The sequence below is a fragment of the Gekko japonicus genome, unplaced genomic scaffold (assembly GCF_001447785.1).
Source record: "Gekko japonicus isolate JY-2015 unplaced genomic scaffold, Gekko_japonicus_V1.1 scaffold306, whole genome shotgun sequence".
Classification (NCBI taxonomy): domain Eukaryota; kingdom Metazoa; phylum Chordata; class Lepidosauria; order Squamata; family Gekkonidae; genus Gekko; species Gekko japonicus.
Window position 1 is genome coordinate 958,795 of NW_015172013.1, and position 14,774 is coordinate 973,568.

General features: G+C 46.4%; 1 protein-coding gene across 1 annotated transcript in view; it reads left to right on the plus strand.

Annotated features, from left to right (window-relative positions):
• The window catches only part of IQGAP3 (IQ motif containing GTPase activating protein 3), a 72,401-nt gene that overhangs the window by 3,239 nt on the left and 54,388 nt on the right, over positions 1-14,774 (plus strand). Inside the window, exons 3-9 of the mRNA XM_015420274.1 lie at positions 2,899-2,976; positions 3,090-3,166; positions 5,734-5,801; positions 7,727-7,840; positions 8,897-9,075; positions 10,090-10,177; positions 12,480-12,643. Of these exons, the coding sequence (XP_015275760.1) occupies positions 2,899-2,976; positions 3,090-3,166; positions 5,734-5,801; positions 7,727-7,840; positions 8,897-9,075; positions 10,090-10,177; positions 12,480-12,643 (768 nt within the window). The remainder of the gene's footprint in view (positions 1-2,898; positions 2,977-3,089; positions 3,167-5,733; positions 5,802-7,726; positions 7,841-8,896; positions 9,076-10,089; positions 10,178-12,479; positions 12,644-14,774) is intronic.

Consider the following 14,774-nt stretch of genomic DNA (forward strand, 5'->3'; position numbering starts at 1 on the left):
TGAAGAGCTTTCAGTCTTATTCTGGGTCTCTTGTCTTGCCAAATAAATTTTGATAACGCTTGCTCCAGTTCCTTGAAGTTTTTTTGGTTTTGAAGAATGGGAATTGTTTGGAATAAAAATAGCCATTTTGCAAGTATATTCATTTTAACTGTTGCGATGCGGCCCATCAAAGATATCTGTAAGTCTTTCCGTTTCTCTAGATCCTGTTTTGTTTTCCTCAACAATTCTTTATAATTATTCTCTTGTATTGAGCTGCATTTGTTTGTCATTACAATTCTTAGGTATTTTCTTTTCTTCTGTAGTTGGAAACCTGATGTTTCTTGTAGTTGACTTGTCCTCTCCTCTTCCATATTTTTGGTCATTATCTTAGTTTTAATGATATTAATTCTCAAACCATCTACAAGTCCATAGTCTCCCAAGTTCTTGTTTCAAAGTAAGAATTGATTCCAGTGGGTTCTCCAATATAAATACTAGGTCATCTGCAAATGCCAACAGTTTATATTCTTCTCCTTTTAGTTTCAGGCCCATAATCTCCTTCTTTTCTCTTATTGAGTCGTTTAGTATTTCCAATACAAATATAAACAACAAAGGTGATAAACGGCATCCCTATCTCATCCCTTTTTGGATTTCAATGTATTTTGTCTGTTCCCCATTAATTGTTACCACCGCCTTTTGTTTAGTATAAATTGCCTGAATCATCTTCACAAAGTTAGCACCAGCCTGTGCCTCTTACAAAGCTTCCAACATGAAATTCCAGTTAACGTTGTCAAAGGCCTTTTCCGCTTCCAAAAATATTAGGGCCAGTGGTTTTTCCAGATGTGCTTCATGATACTCTATTACATCCAGAATGCATCTTAAATTATTCTTAATTTGCCTTTTTGGCAAAAAGGCCGCTTGGTCCTTGTGCATTATCTTTGATAGAATTTTTTAAAGTCTTTCTGCTAATATTGAAGCAAAAATTTTATAGTCCACATTTAATAACGACATTGGTCTATCGTTTTTAATTTCTTTTCTGTCTGTTTCTTGTTTATGAATTAATGAAATTATTGCTTCTTTCCATGATTCTGGCGTTTCTCCATTAATCGATATATTACGACAAACATCTTTAAAATGCAATTGTAGTTGTTCTTCGAATATAAGGCTTCTTCCGATGTAGCTGAGTGGCTGAAGCTTGCTTTGCACGCTGAAGGTCCTGGGTTCAAATCTTGGTATCTCCAGGCGGGTTGCCATCCTCCAGGTGGGGCCTGGAGATAACCTGGAAATACAACTGATCTCAGTGCTACAGAGGAAGGAAACGGCAGCTTTGAAGGGTGGATTCTGACATCACATCCTTGCTGAGCGCCCTCCTTTCCTTAAGTCCCCCCCCCCACCAAACTTCAGGAATTTCCCAACCCGGAGCTGGCAACCCTGTGTTGAGGAAGCCCTTTCTCTGCTTAACTTTTTATTTTTTATGTTCTTCATTTAAGGCATGCCTGTCTCATCAAGGCTCAATGCAGAAATTAAAAAAATCAGTTAGACCATATGAGGTGTTCAATAAACAATGCAGCAAAACTAGGATTAAAGAAGAGGAAAACAAAGCAAGCAAGCAAACAAGAACCCTGTCTAAGGGGTGACATTCCATAACGCAGAAAGTAGGTTACAAAAGGAGAAGACAGTGCAGTAAAAAGAAGATGATACATACAGTAGACATTGCTGTAGAGGGCAGTCCTATTCCTTTATTTAAAAATTGACCTCCTGAGCTTTTCCAGTATACTGTGGTTCTAATCCCTTTTTATAAGAAAGCTCTTCATAACATTTCTGTTTTACACATTCTCCAGACTCTGTGGGCCGTTCCCCAAAGTGGGAGCCAACACAGACGATGTGTGTGAATAGGCAGCTGCCAATCTTACCTATTTTCAGGGTGGCAACTTCAGAAGACTCTGGCGAATCTCTGCCCTACACAGTTGAGAGTATTGAGCCACCGGGGGCTTGCATACCTGTGAGACTGCCTCTCCCCTTATGAGCCCCAAAGAGCGTTACGATCTGCTAATCAGCATCTGCTGGTGGTCTCCAGCCCCAGAAACATTTGTCTTACCTCAACTTGGGCCAGGGCTTTTTCAGCCTTGACCCCTACCTGGTGGAATGAACTCCCATATGAGATCAGGGCCTTGCAGGACCTTTTACAATTCCATAAGGCCTACAAGACAGAGCTCTTCCGCCAGGCTTTTATAGTTGAGGTGACGGGCGTCCTTTACAATTCCACAAGGCCTGCAAGACGGAGCTCTTCCGCCAGGCTGTTAGTTGAGGCAACGGGCGTCCTCTATTGGGCCTCCCCTTTGGTGGATCAGATCTCGTCTTACCTCAACTTGGGCCAGGGTGTTTTCAGCCTTGGCCCCTACCTAATGGAATGAGCTCCCATATGAGATCAGGGCCTTGCAGGACCTTTTACAATTCCATAAGGCCTGCAAGACAGAGCTCTTCCGCCAGGCTTTTATAGTTGAGGTGACGGGTGTCCTTTACAATTCCACAAGGCCTGCAAGACTGAGCTCTTCCGCCAGGCTTTTAGTTGAGGTGACGGGCGTCCTTCTTTACAATTCCACAAGGCCTGCAAGACGGAGCTCTTCCACCAGGCTGTTAGTTGAGGCAACGGGCGTCCTCTATTGGGCCTCCCCTTTGGTGGATCAGATCTCTATAACATCTGAAACCCAAAATTGTGATAGGCCACATCTGTTGAGGCTTTTAATTGTTTGTATATATATTTGATGGAACTCACCCTGGGCCTGTTATGTGGGGAGGGCAGGATACAAATCCAAGATGGACCAATGATTTAATTCCATGCATTGTTGCTTCATATACTCAATTCTAATTCAGTCTGAGCATTGAATCGAAGCATTTCTCCTTTCTTTTTAAAATCTAAAGGCGTGTGGACTCCACTACCGTCACACAGACAACATCAACTACTGGAGGGATGCTATGAGTCACATTGGATTACCAACGGTAATGGACACCACATTCCACCCTGTTGGGCCTGTTAATTTGAAAGAATATTTTTATTATTTAAATTCTGAATAAGGGTGTTTTCAGGTTCCTCTTTCTCCTGCTTTCAACAGATCTTCCACCCTGAGACGACAGACATCTATGACAAGAAAAACATGCCTCGGGTCGTCTATTGTATTCACGCTCTGAGGTGAGACGATATCTGGAGGCATCCTTTCAAAAATCTTCCCTTTGTTTGGTTGTTGAGGTCCTGTTCCATCTACATGGAAGTGCTGAGTAGACAGAAAACAACCAGTCTTGCAGATATGAACCATGGTTAGCCCATGGTATGCATGGAAATGCATACCATGGTTAAGGTTCTAAACTAGAGAGTGTGCGCCCTGGCCTAGATAGCCCATGCAAGCCCGCTCTCGTCAGATCTCGGAAGCTACACAGGGCTGACCCTGGCAAGTACTTGGAAGGGAGACCTCCAAAGAATACCAGGGCCAGGAGGCAGAGGCAGGCTATCAAGCCACTTTCCCATCCTCCATGCCCCAGTAGTAGTCACCAGAAGTCTACCTGACTTACAGGCGCACACACACACAAATGCAAACCCCCCCCTAAACTAGGGAGCATGCAGTTCATGGTTGATCTGTCTGTGTTAAGTACGTTAAGCAGAGGGAACAAGGAATTGTGGTTTACTGCTTTGTGAATGAGCCTGGAAGAAGTCTCTAGCTTTGTGTGTGCCACCCCTCAATCCAAGGAAAGCACGCTAGTAATTCATGCTTTTCCAAGCAATCCGTAATTTTCTGTTACATCTGAACTAGCTCCTGCCCTGCAAACTCGGGGTCTTAAACTGGGACTGAGGTACAGTCCTTAGAGCGAAATGTAAGCCACAGTTTGCCTGTTTAGACATTACAGCAAACCGCTGTTTATTGACCCTGACCTGGATGGCCCAGGCTAGCCTGATCTTATCAGATCCTGAAAGCTAAGGAGGGAAGGCCCTGGTTAGTATTTGGATGGGAGACTGTCGAGGGGATTCCAGGGTCACAATGCAGAGGCAAGCAAGGGCAAGCGACTTCTGTGTGTCCTACCTTGAAAACACTATGTAGGGGGGCCAAGCATAAGGCTCGGGGGCCAGAACTGGCCCATCCAGGGCTTTTACCTGGCCTACAAGCAATTGGCATGTATGGAAATATAGGGTGCTCCCCCTTTTGTGGTATCCTTTGGAAAAACCCTAGTCTTGCAAATGATTAAATACATGTTATCGGAGGTTTTGTGGGCTCCCCGGTAAATCGATTGCTTTCACTGCCAGGAATCAATTGCCTTTATTTGTATTTTGAGTAAAAAATAATATCGTTACTTGGGTTTGCCTGTGTCCTTTATAAAGTTCATATCTCCGGCACCCGGCATTACATTTTATGGGACACATGGCCTGGCCCGGCAAAGTGACATTTATGTGAGACTAGGAGTAATGCCCGTTGTGGGAAGAAATACAATGAGATCTAGAAGGAAGCTTCAGATGAGCGTCCCAACTGTGGCTGGTGGGGCGGCAGAGGGAAGCAGAAAATGGAGAGAGGCAAGCCATGTTTCTTTTCTTCTGCTTAGCTATAAGGCAGGGCTGTGTCAAGTCATTTTGCTGCCCCAAGTGGGTAGAATGGGAGGACAGCCTCATGGTAACAGATATGGTTCTCTCCACCTCTGACTTATTATTTGAGGGGGAGGGGGGTGTTATGCAGTGGCAGCTAAGGTAGAAAAGCACCTCCTCCTGTGCCATGTTTTCTGGGTTCCAAGGGTCTGGAAAGTAGTTCCATAGCTGATTTTAATAGCTGAAGCCATGACTGCTACGTCACATTGGCTGTCACACAGGGGCCATCTCAGCAGGATATGACACAGAGTCCACCATTTTCTCCAGGGGAACTGATCTCTTCCAACTGGAAAGCAGTTGTAATTCTGAGTGATCTTTAGCCCTCCCCTGGAAGATTTGCAACCATGGTTTCCCCCAACAGACACGGGGAAATTTATTTTACCTCAGAACATCAACAGCAAACTGTTTAGAATGTTAGAGGGAAAGGCCAGTGAGGCCGCATATGCAAATGACCTCTGTGTTCTGACTGGCTGTGGGGGGGAGAGGAACAGCAAACTGTTTAGAATGTTGGAGGCAGGACTCAGGCAAAGCAGCCAGTGGATAGGCAGTGAATGACAGATCAGAGAGTGAACTGATTTTGGAGCGTGTTGGAATGTTCAGGGGAGTCCGTGACCAAAATAGAATTATATATACCGGAGGATCTGGCCCTCGTAACAAATGAATTCAACACCTCTGCCCTGCGGGGTTGCCATAAGTTGGCTGCAACACGACAGACGCACTTGTGGAAAACCAAGAAATCTTTAATTTATCTGGCTTCATGTGAGAGGGGAACAGAGGAGGAAGGAGAAGTGTGCAAGGACAGTGATTCATAGGGCAGCAAACTATGTTTTGCTTTTACTGCTGCAAGCCGTAAGGAAAAATATTGTTGCCCTGGCGCTGTATAAGACAAAAGGCTAGCCCGCAGATCAAAAAATAATTTGCTTGCTGCTCATGAATAGCAATCATCGGCGAATGGCACTGCACCAGACCAGGTGAGATCATAGTCCCAGTTCTCATGTAATATGTGGAAACTTCCTACTCACTCGCCTGGAAACTTATCCTCGCTCACCATAGGCGATTGACTGTTTACTAGTACATAAAACCTGAGTTGTGTATCAATAAACCCATATTCTTTTCTTCTTCTTCCTCAGTTTATACCTATTTAAACTGGGGCTGGCTCCCCAGATCCAGGATTTGTATGGGAAAGTGAACTTCACAGGTAAGATGTGCAAAAAAGGAGAGGGGGAGGGCCTGAGGCTTGAAGCCCTTGCTTGGCATGCAGAAGGTCCCAGGTTCAAGCCCCAGCATCTTGAGTTAAAAGGGTCAGGTGGCAGGTGATGTAAAAGACCCTGGATAGTTGAGGCCCTGGAGAGTCGTCCCCAGAGCAGACAATACAGACTTAAGCAGTAGAAAAGAGTAAGGGTCCAGTAGTGCCTTAAAGACTCACAAAATTTGTGGCAGGGTATGAGCTTTCGTGAGTCACTGCTCGCTTCTTCAGACACCTTTCACAAAGCTGATGGATTTCTGTCATCTTGGTGCTTGGGGGGGTCAACAGTGGGAGGGCTTCTAATGTCCTGGCCCCACTGGTGGACCTCCTGATGGCACCTGGTATTTCTGGCCACTGTGTGATACAGAGTGTTGGACTGGATGGGCCTTTGGCCTGATCCAACATTGGCATCTCTTATGTTCTTATGTTCATTCTGTACGGTTAAATGTGGTGCCTTCCATGGAGACAGAACAAAGTTTGAGTCCAGGGGCACCTTTAAGACCAACAAAGTTTTATTCAAGGTATACGCTTTCAAGTGCATGCACACTTCTTCAGGTACAGTGAAATAGAATTTTCTCAATGATTATGTATAGGAAGATGGGGGTATAGGAAGGAGGGGGTTAGTTGCCAGGAAGGGCTAGTTAGAATCAAGATGCATTAGCAACTGGGTGATTATAGCTGAGATTGGATTAAGGCAGTTGTTCAGAGAGCCAGTTTGGTGTAGTGGTGAAGTGCGCGGACTCTAATCTGGGAGAACCGGGTTTGATTCCCCACTCCTCAGAAGGGAAAGGAGTTTGTAAGCTGCTCTGAGACACCTTTGGGTAGTGTAGGGCAGGGTATAAATCCAAACTCTTCTTCTTCATTGTCTGTGAATGGCAGTAAATTAGCATACAAATACAAGAGTTAACAAACAGATGTGAGAACGAAGTTTTGAGTCCAGTGGACTAATAAAATTTGTGGCAGGGTATGAGCTTTCATGAGTCAAGCGGTGACTCACAATAGCTCCTCCCCTGCCACAAGTTTTGTTAGTCTTTAAGGTGCTACTGGACTCTTGCTCTTTTCTACTGCTACAGACAGACTAACACGGCTACCCATCTTGATCTAATACACAGACTTTGACAGACCAGTGGTCCGTAGGGAGGTACCTTTATGCATACATCTGAAAGTTGGCTGGGCCCTTGGGGTGCTTCATACAGACTTTGACAGACCAGTGGTCCGTACCTTTATGCATACATGTGAAAGTTGGCTGGGCCCTTGGGGTGCTTCCCATTTTGACAACAATTTTACGTTCGCCATGACTCTAGAAAGCAGTGCATGACTGGGTATTTAAATGGGAATCCAATTTTCCAGTTTTGTTTTCTTTTGGGTCTAGCTGACCCTCAGCATCTCTGCTTACGAGGATTCTGAGGCAGAACACGCGTAGCTGACTTATCATGAATCAGACCATTGGTCTGTCAAGGTAAGTCTTGTCTATTATGACCGGCAGTGGCTCTCCAGGGTCTTAACATAAAGTCTTTCACATTATCTTACCTGATCTATTTAACTTGAGATGCCGGGGATTGAACCAGGGATCTTGTGCATACGAGGCAGAGGCTGGGAAAGGCCCAACTCTGCTAGCTATGCTGGAGTGTCACCGCCAGTTGTAATAAACAGTCCCGGGCTAGACTCAGTGTAAAATGCCTTACTGTCAATTCTGAAGTTTGAGCGGGGCCCTGGCTCAGTGGTAGCGCATGCGCTTTGTGTGCAAAAGGAAATCCCTGGCATCTCCCATTTGAAAGGGATCTTCGGAAGCACTGCTTGGGAAAAGAGTTGCTCTCTACCTGTAGAGCTCCTGCCAGTCAGAGGAGACTGGAGTGTGACTGCTTGTTCTGTTCCAGATGAGGAAATAAACCATATGAAGTGCGAGCTGGAGAAATACGGCTTGCAGCTGCCGTCGTTCAGCAAGATAGGGGGAATTCTCGCTAACGAGCTCTCCGTGGATGAAGCAGCAGGTACGTGGAGGAGAAGACCTCTTCCTTGCAATGGGGCCATGGCCCAATGGCAGAGCAGCTGCTTTGCATGCAAAAGATCGTAGGTTCAGTCCCCGGTCATGGTTCTCTCGGAACTCTCTCCGCCCCACCTACTTCAGAAGGTGCCTGTTGTGACGAGAGGAAGAGGTCAGGAAGCAACTTTTCTCCAGGCCAGTTTGGCTGGAGATCATTCCTGGAGGGGTTTTTTGTCATTTTCTGGGTATGAAACGGGTCACTGGGTGTGTGTGTTGTGGGGAGGTATTAGTGAGTTTCCTGCATTGTGCAGGGGGTTGGACTAGATGACCCTGGAGGTCCCTTCCAACTCTATGATTCTATGAAAGACAATTGTAAGCTCCTTCGAGATGCTTTACGGAATATAAAGACCTACTTTTCTTCAGTCCCAAGCATCTGTGGTTAAAAGGAGGCCAGACAGCTGAGGTTGGGAAAAGGCCTGTGCCTGTGACTAGAGATCTAATGAGCTTCACAGCTGAGTGAAGATTTGAATCCAGATCTGCCTGGCCTAATAGTTTAACCCCTGCATCACTCTGGATTTCTTAGGTAGGAAAAAAATAATAATAATCACATTTGGCATACCTCCCTCCCTCAAAACCTGATCTTCATTTCTCTCTTAACGAACACACCCAGTGCTCATGGGGTTGTCCATCCCCCATCTTGGAAACCCTGCCTTACACAGCAGGATATTGGGATTAATTCTTTCCTAAGATTTCCTTTGTAAATTTATGAGAGCCAGTTTGGTGTAGTGGTTAGGAGCATGGACTCTAATCTGGGAGAACCGGGTTTGATCCCCCACTCCTCCACATGCAGCTGCTGGTGTGACCTTGGGTCAGTTACAAGTTCTCTCAGAGCTGTTCTCTCAAGGGCAGTCCTCGAAAGAGCTCTCTCAGCCCCACCTACCTCACAGGGTGTCTGTTGTAGGGAAGGGAAGGAGATTATAAACCGCTCTGAGACTCCTTTGGGAAGTGAAAGGCAGGGTATAAATCTAATCTATCTCTTCTCTCTCTTCTTTTCATTGTCTAGTGCACGCTGCAGTACTTGCTATCAACGAAGCGGTGGAGGCAGGGATTGTGGCGCAAACCATGATGGCCCTACACAACCCCAGTGCCATGCTGTGCAACCTTCGGGACAACTTCGCTGCGGTCTATCAGGAGGTGCTCTATCGGGCCAAGGTGGACAAGGCCAGCAATGCGAAGAACCGGGTAAGCAGAGATATAGGTTTGGTTTAAATGCCAGTGTTTAGTTTTAACAGCCCACTTCTCTTGTGTAAAGGAATATGACTGGAGTTACTGTTAGCGTCGGGTCCACAAATGACCTAGATGGCCCAGGCTAGCCTGATCTCATCAGAAGCGGGGTCAGCCCTGGTTAGTCCTTGGATGTGACTCGCAGGGCTCTTTTTGTAGCAGGAACTCCTTTGCATATTAGGCGACACCCCCCCTAACGTAGCCAGTCCTCCAAGAGCTTACAGTAGCCCCTGTGAGAAGAGCTCTGTAAGCGCTTGGAGGATTGGCTACATTAGGGGTGTGTGGCCTAATATGCAAAGGAGTTCATGGGAGACTGCCAAGGAAGTCCAAGGTCCTCACGCAAAGGCAGGCGATGGCAAACCATCTCTGTTCGTCTCTTGCCTTGAAAACCCTTCAGGGTCACCGTTAAGTGGACAGCAACTTGACATCACTTTCCATCACCACAAGTGCAGCTTGGCCCTCGTAGCCTGCCAAAATTTGTCATTGTCAAAGACCTAAAGGGGGAGGGGCAAGGCCTTGTCTCAGTAGGCCAACTCCAGTCCTCAGTTCAAAGTCTCGGGAGCAAGTGTGTTCTGTTTCCGATATCAGGCTGAGCTTCGGAGGTACATGGAGCTCTTGCAAAGCCTGTTACGGCTCTAGAGCCAATCCCTGCCCTCCGGCTTTACTCCAAGCTTTGGAAAGGGGTGGGGTTCTTTTATAAAGCTGCCTCAATAGGGATATGCTTAGAAAGCAGGAAGGTATCCAAAGGTCTCCGTGTCTTAGACCACTTCAAGACTTCAGAGAAATCTTGGCCATTTTAAAAGATGTACCAGCAAGCTCTGCCGCTAGCAACCATAGAAACACTCCCTTGGCTCACAGTGTGCTGCCAATAATCCCGTTTAGTTATTATTTTGCGAGATCAGGAGTAGGGCTGTTTCAATGCAGAGCTTACAGCTTCTTGCCTCTCTGTTCCCTTCCCCCCACCCCAATCAGAACTTGAAAGGGATTCCCGAAGGCGAAGACATTTATGATCGGTGTCTAACGCAGGCTGAGATACAAGGCAACATCAACAAAGTTAACGGTAAGCAGAGCGGTGGCCCTCTGAGAAACAGTTATCATGAGAAAAGCACAATTTGAAGTCATAGACTCAGTTCAGGCTTGGCACCAAAGCGTGGTTTGCATTGATTTAAAATAATAATGATGATGATTTGCAATATAATTTAGAGCCCAAAATGTGGTTGGAGCTTTTGGACGTCCAGGAGGCAAACCACAGTTTCCCTCCTAAGCAATGGACCTTCCCTCTTCAAGGCCATAGGCAGACTTCTTTCTCAGGCATTCTACCTCAGATGCTGGGGATTGGAGAAGAAGAGATTGGATTTATACCCTGCCCTTCACTACCCGAAGGAGTCTCAAAGTGGCTTACAATCTCCTTTCCCTTCCCCTCCCCACAACAACCCACAACCCACCCTGTGAGGTAGGTGGGGCTGAGAGAGCTGCCCTTGAGAGAGCAGCTCTGAAAGAACTTGTGACTGACCCAAGGTCACACCAGCAGCTGCATGTGGAGGAGTGGGGAATCAAACCCGGTTCTCCCAGAATAGAGTCTGAGCTCCTAACCACTGCACCAAACTGGCTCTCTAGGATCTGCTGTGCTACGAGAGTGAGTGTAGTATCGTGGTTAGAGTGGTGGCTGTGGAGACCCAGGTTCAAAACCCCACTGAGCCATGAAGCTCCCTGCATGATCTTGGGATGGTCAGTCTCCTTCCGCCTTGACTATCTCACAAGGGAGATGGTTGTGAGGATGAAAGGGGGTAAGGAGAACCATGTCCAGCATCCTGAGTTCCTTAGAGGAGGGGCAGGACAAAACCGGAGTGGGCAGGATTACAGATCTAACCCGATAAATCATTTCAGTCTGAATCTGACTGGTGCATCTAGTGTGATGCCGTCTACTCCAGTGGTCTTCACCCTGCAGCTCAGGTTACTCAGGTGGGCTACAAGCCCCTGTGCAATGTTCCCTCTAAGTGGTGTGCATGGGCAGCCGCTCATTAACACAGGAAGCCCCCCTCAGCAGCAATCTGGAGCCGCGCAGGGTCTTGCACTGCCCCATTGCCCATTTTAAGATTACAGCAGTTATATTCTGCTCAGGAATTGAATAGCTCCACTCAGTAGGGGGGAAAAATTAGAGGGAACATTGCCTGGCGAGCCACCATTTTTCTTCACTTTTTTTTTTTGGGGGGGGGAGGTCTTGTTGCTGTTGTGCATGCGTGGAGAGCAAGGGTGCCATGTTGCTTCCCTTCTCTTTGCAAACACACGTAGAGGAGCAAGATGAAGCAACTTGGCCGTCCAGACAATTCCTCCAGTCCTCACTTGTTCCTCACTGCAGATAGTCCCACATTCCCAGTTGGTACTTCTTATTGTCTCCTGCTAACTACAATCCTGGCCTTGATGCCAGATGGGTCATAAATCCGGTTCCTCATCTTCCTGTCGTATGGTGTTGATGTCACAGGAGAGCCAGTATGGTGTAGTGGTTAAAAGTGGTAGGTCTCGATCTGGGTTTGATTCCCCATTCCTCTACATGAAGCCAGCTGGGTGACCTTGGGTCAGTCACAGCCCTCTCAGGGCTCTCTCAGCCCCACCTAGAAGAAGAAGAAGAAGAAGAGATTGGATTTATACCCCGCCCTTCACACGGAGTTTCAGAGCGGCTTACAATGTCCTTCCCTTCCTCTCCCCACAACAGGCACCCCATGAAGTAGGTGGGGCTGAGCTAGCTCTTTTGAGGGCTGCCCTTGAGAGCACAGCTCTGAGAGAACAGTGACTGACCCAAGGACACCCAGCTGGCTGCATGTGAAGGCGTAGGGAATCAAACCCGGTTCTCCAGATTAGAGTCTGCTGCTCTTAACCACTACACCAAACTAAGGCAGCTTCATGTGTTCAGGTGTGTTCGGAAGAGAATAATAAGTCAATACGTGGGGAATCAAACCTGGTTCTCCCGGATTAGAGTCCGTGCCCCTATCCACTACACCAAACTGGCTCACCTACCTCACAGGGTGTCTGTTGTGGGGAGAGGAAGGGGAGGCGATTGTAAGCTGCTCTGAGACTCCTTCGGGTAGTGAAGGGCGGGGTATAAATCCAATCTCTTCTTCTGATAATGATATATTCACAAGCTTGGAGCTCTGTGAGTCCTCGGTGTGGAAAGGTTGGGGACCGTCTGTCTGTCTGGAGTGCTGGCGCTTTTTCAAAGGCTCTCCCAGTTCTGCTGTCAGATTCTTCTTCCTAGGGCCCTTCTGATATAGCACATATACTCTCTTGCTAAGATTCTTAACAGAAGGGAATTTTACTTGTGGTCAGATCTACCAACGCCTGTCGTGATTTTTGTTTTTAAACAGTGAAAGGTGCTCTAGAGTTGGTGGATGACACCCTAGAGGGACAGGATCCCCAGGCCTTGTACTGTGCTTTGCGGGATCCCACCTTGGCCTTGAGAAACCTGCAGCGAGAGAATGCAGACTGGTACTTGGATCAGCTGAGTGCCGACCGGGAACAGAAAGCGCTGGTAAGGCGGGGAATGAGGGAATGGGTAGATGGGTGGCAGGGGGGAATGGATGGGCGGTTGGGGTCAATGTTCCCTCTAAGCTGTGGAGTCTTGTGAGCAAAAATCCTACTTTGTGAGCTGCTGGCATTAAAGTGGTGAGCGAGCAATCTGGCTGCTGCATAAACTAGTTTGCTCTGGAGCCCTCCTTCCTGAGCTGAGACAAAAAGGTGTGAGCCAGAGGCTAAAAAACGGTGAGCTAGCTCACACTAACTCAGCTTAGAGGGAACACTGGATGGGGTCAGTGTGGCCTCTCCTTAGTCACCTCATCTCCTTGCTGCTTCTCTTCTTCAGGTTAATGGGACCAGAGGTTCCTGGAGAGGACATGAGTTATTCCAAATGGATACTATTTTTGTATTGTATTTTGTTATGCATAACCTTACTGAATGTGCTCAGGAGAGAAACCGGGAACTTAGTAAGGCCCTGCCCTATCCCAGCCGTCACTCTTCGGGCTTCTGAGATATCAGCAAACTAGAAATTTGCAGAACTTCCCGAGATGATCTACTCAATTGGTCAACCTTGTATTGGAGAAGGCGGTCCTTTAGGTACCCTGGACCTGAGCCATTTATGGGCGTTGTAGACCAGCACTTTGATTTGTACCCAGAAAATCAAGTGGGAAACAGTTTGTAGTAGCCTTAAGGTGGGATGAAAGTAGGGGTTGCCGGCCCGCCATTGTCCACCGACAGGAGATGGGGGGGGGGACTTACAAAACCAGCACCACTCAACATGGAGATATCTCTTTTGGGTGGAGACTCAGAAGTGACACAACCACATTGCTCAGCACATTAGGACGTTCCTTGATGTCCACGGAAAAGACCACAGAGATTTGAAGGGATTCCTAGAGCATCACATGATGCAGTGCTGTCATTTCTGGGTCCCACCCGGAAGTGACATTGTTGTATTGAATTGCACTGATTTTCACACCACCACCACCACTTCCTCTGCCGCTCAAGTGAGTGCCGCTAGTAGCAAGTAAACAGCCATCCCTACATGTTACAAGATTACTTCATGTGGTTGGCAACCAAATGTGTCTGGAGTAGAGATGTAAAATTTCCGGAAATTTTGAAGCTCGGAAAAAAAACCTTTTTTCCCCAGGTTTTTTTTTTTTTGAAAAAACGGAAATTTTCGGAAAAATTGAAAAAAATGCTACATTAGCATTTATTTTGTCTTTTCTAGATTGAAAGTCATTCTGTTACTTTAGGAACATAAAATATGACTAAAATTATCACAACTAGCATATTAAAAATATAGTGTATCCAAACAATTATTACAAACAGAATACCCTCCCACATGCAAAAACAAAACTGAAACCTTTTTCTTTTCTTGTGACAATAGCACCTCCTAAAGGAAGAAATGCATCTTGTTCTTGCATTGGAGAGTTCAATTTGTAACCTAGGATTTGCTTGTCCTCCGTGCACAGAAATTAGATCAATCTGATACCATCCATATTTTTAAGAAATAATTTGGAAAATATTTGAACACCTTGTCTTAAAATATTTTATTCATCATGTTAAAATAAAATGTTCCATAATCATTTTTTTTCCCTTTTTTCAATTTTTCCAATTTTTTGGAAAAAAAGGCTTCAAGGGGAAAAAACCCAGTTTTTTCCCCGAATTTTTCCGGGTTCACATCTCTAGTCTGGAGTCCTGAAAGTATCAACTCTCCTTACCAAGGGTTTTGAAGGGCAGTGTCATTGTCCCAAAGTGATTGGGAAGGAGACTCTGCCAGTGTCCAGCAGCATAGGAGCTTGGCCAATTACCTTCTTTAGCCTTCGTCGGCCTTTCATGCAATGCCTAAGCACCTCCCAGTCTTCTTGTAGTGAGTTCCGCTGGCTAAGTGTCATCCTATCAGGCCACCTCTGTTCTTATTAATTTTGGCAAAAGCCCTCTTTGTCATCTCAGGAGCTGGGCTACATTGATTTGCTTGAGCAAGAGGAAATACAAGCTGGGATTTATGCAGCCAACGAGAGAGGAGATCAGGAACGCGTTGGTGAGTGGAGATGGGTACAATGCTTGGGACTGCGTAGAGGGGCCCGGAACATTGGCCTTAACTGTGTGCAGCTTTATCACATGAGGGAATATTTGATCATGGTAGC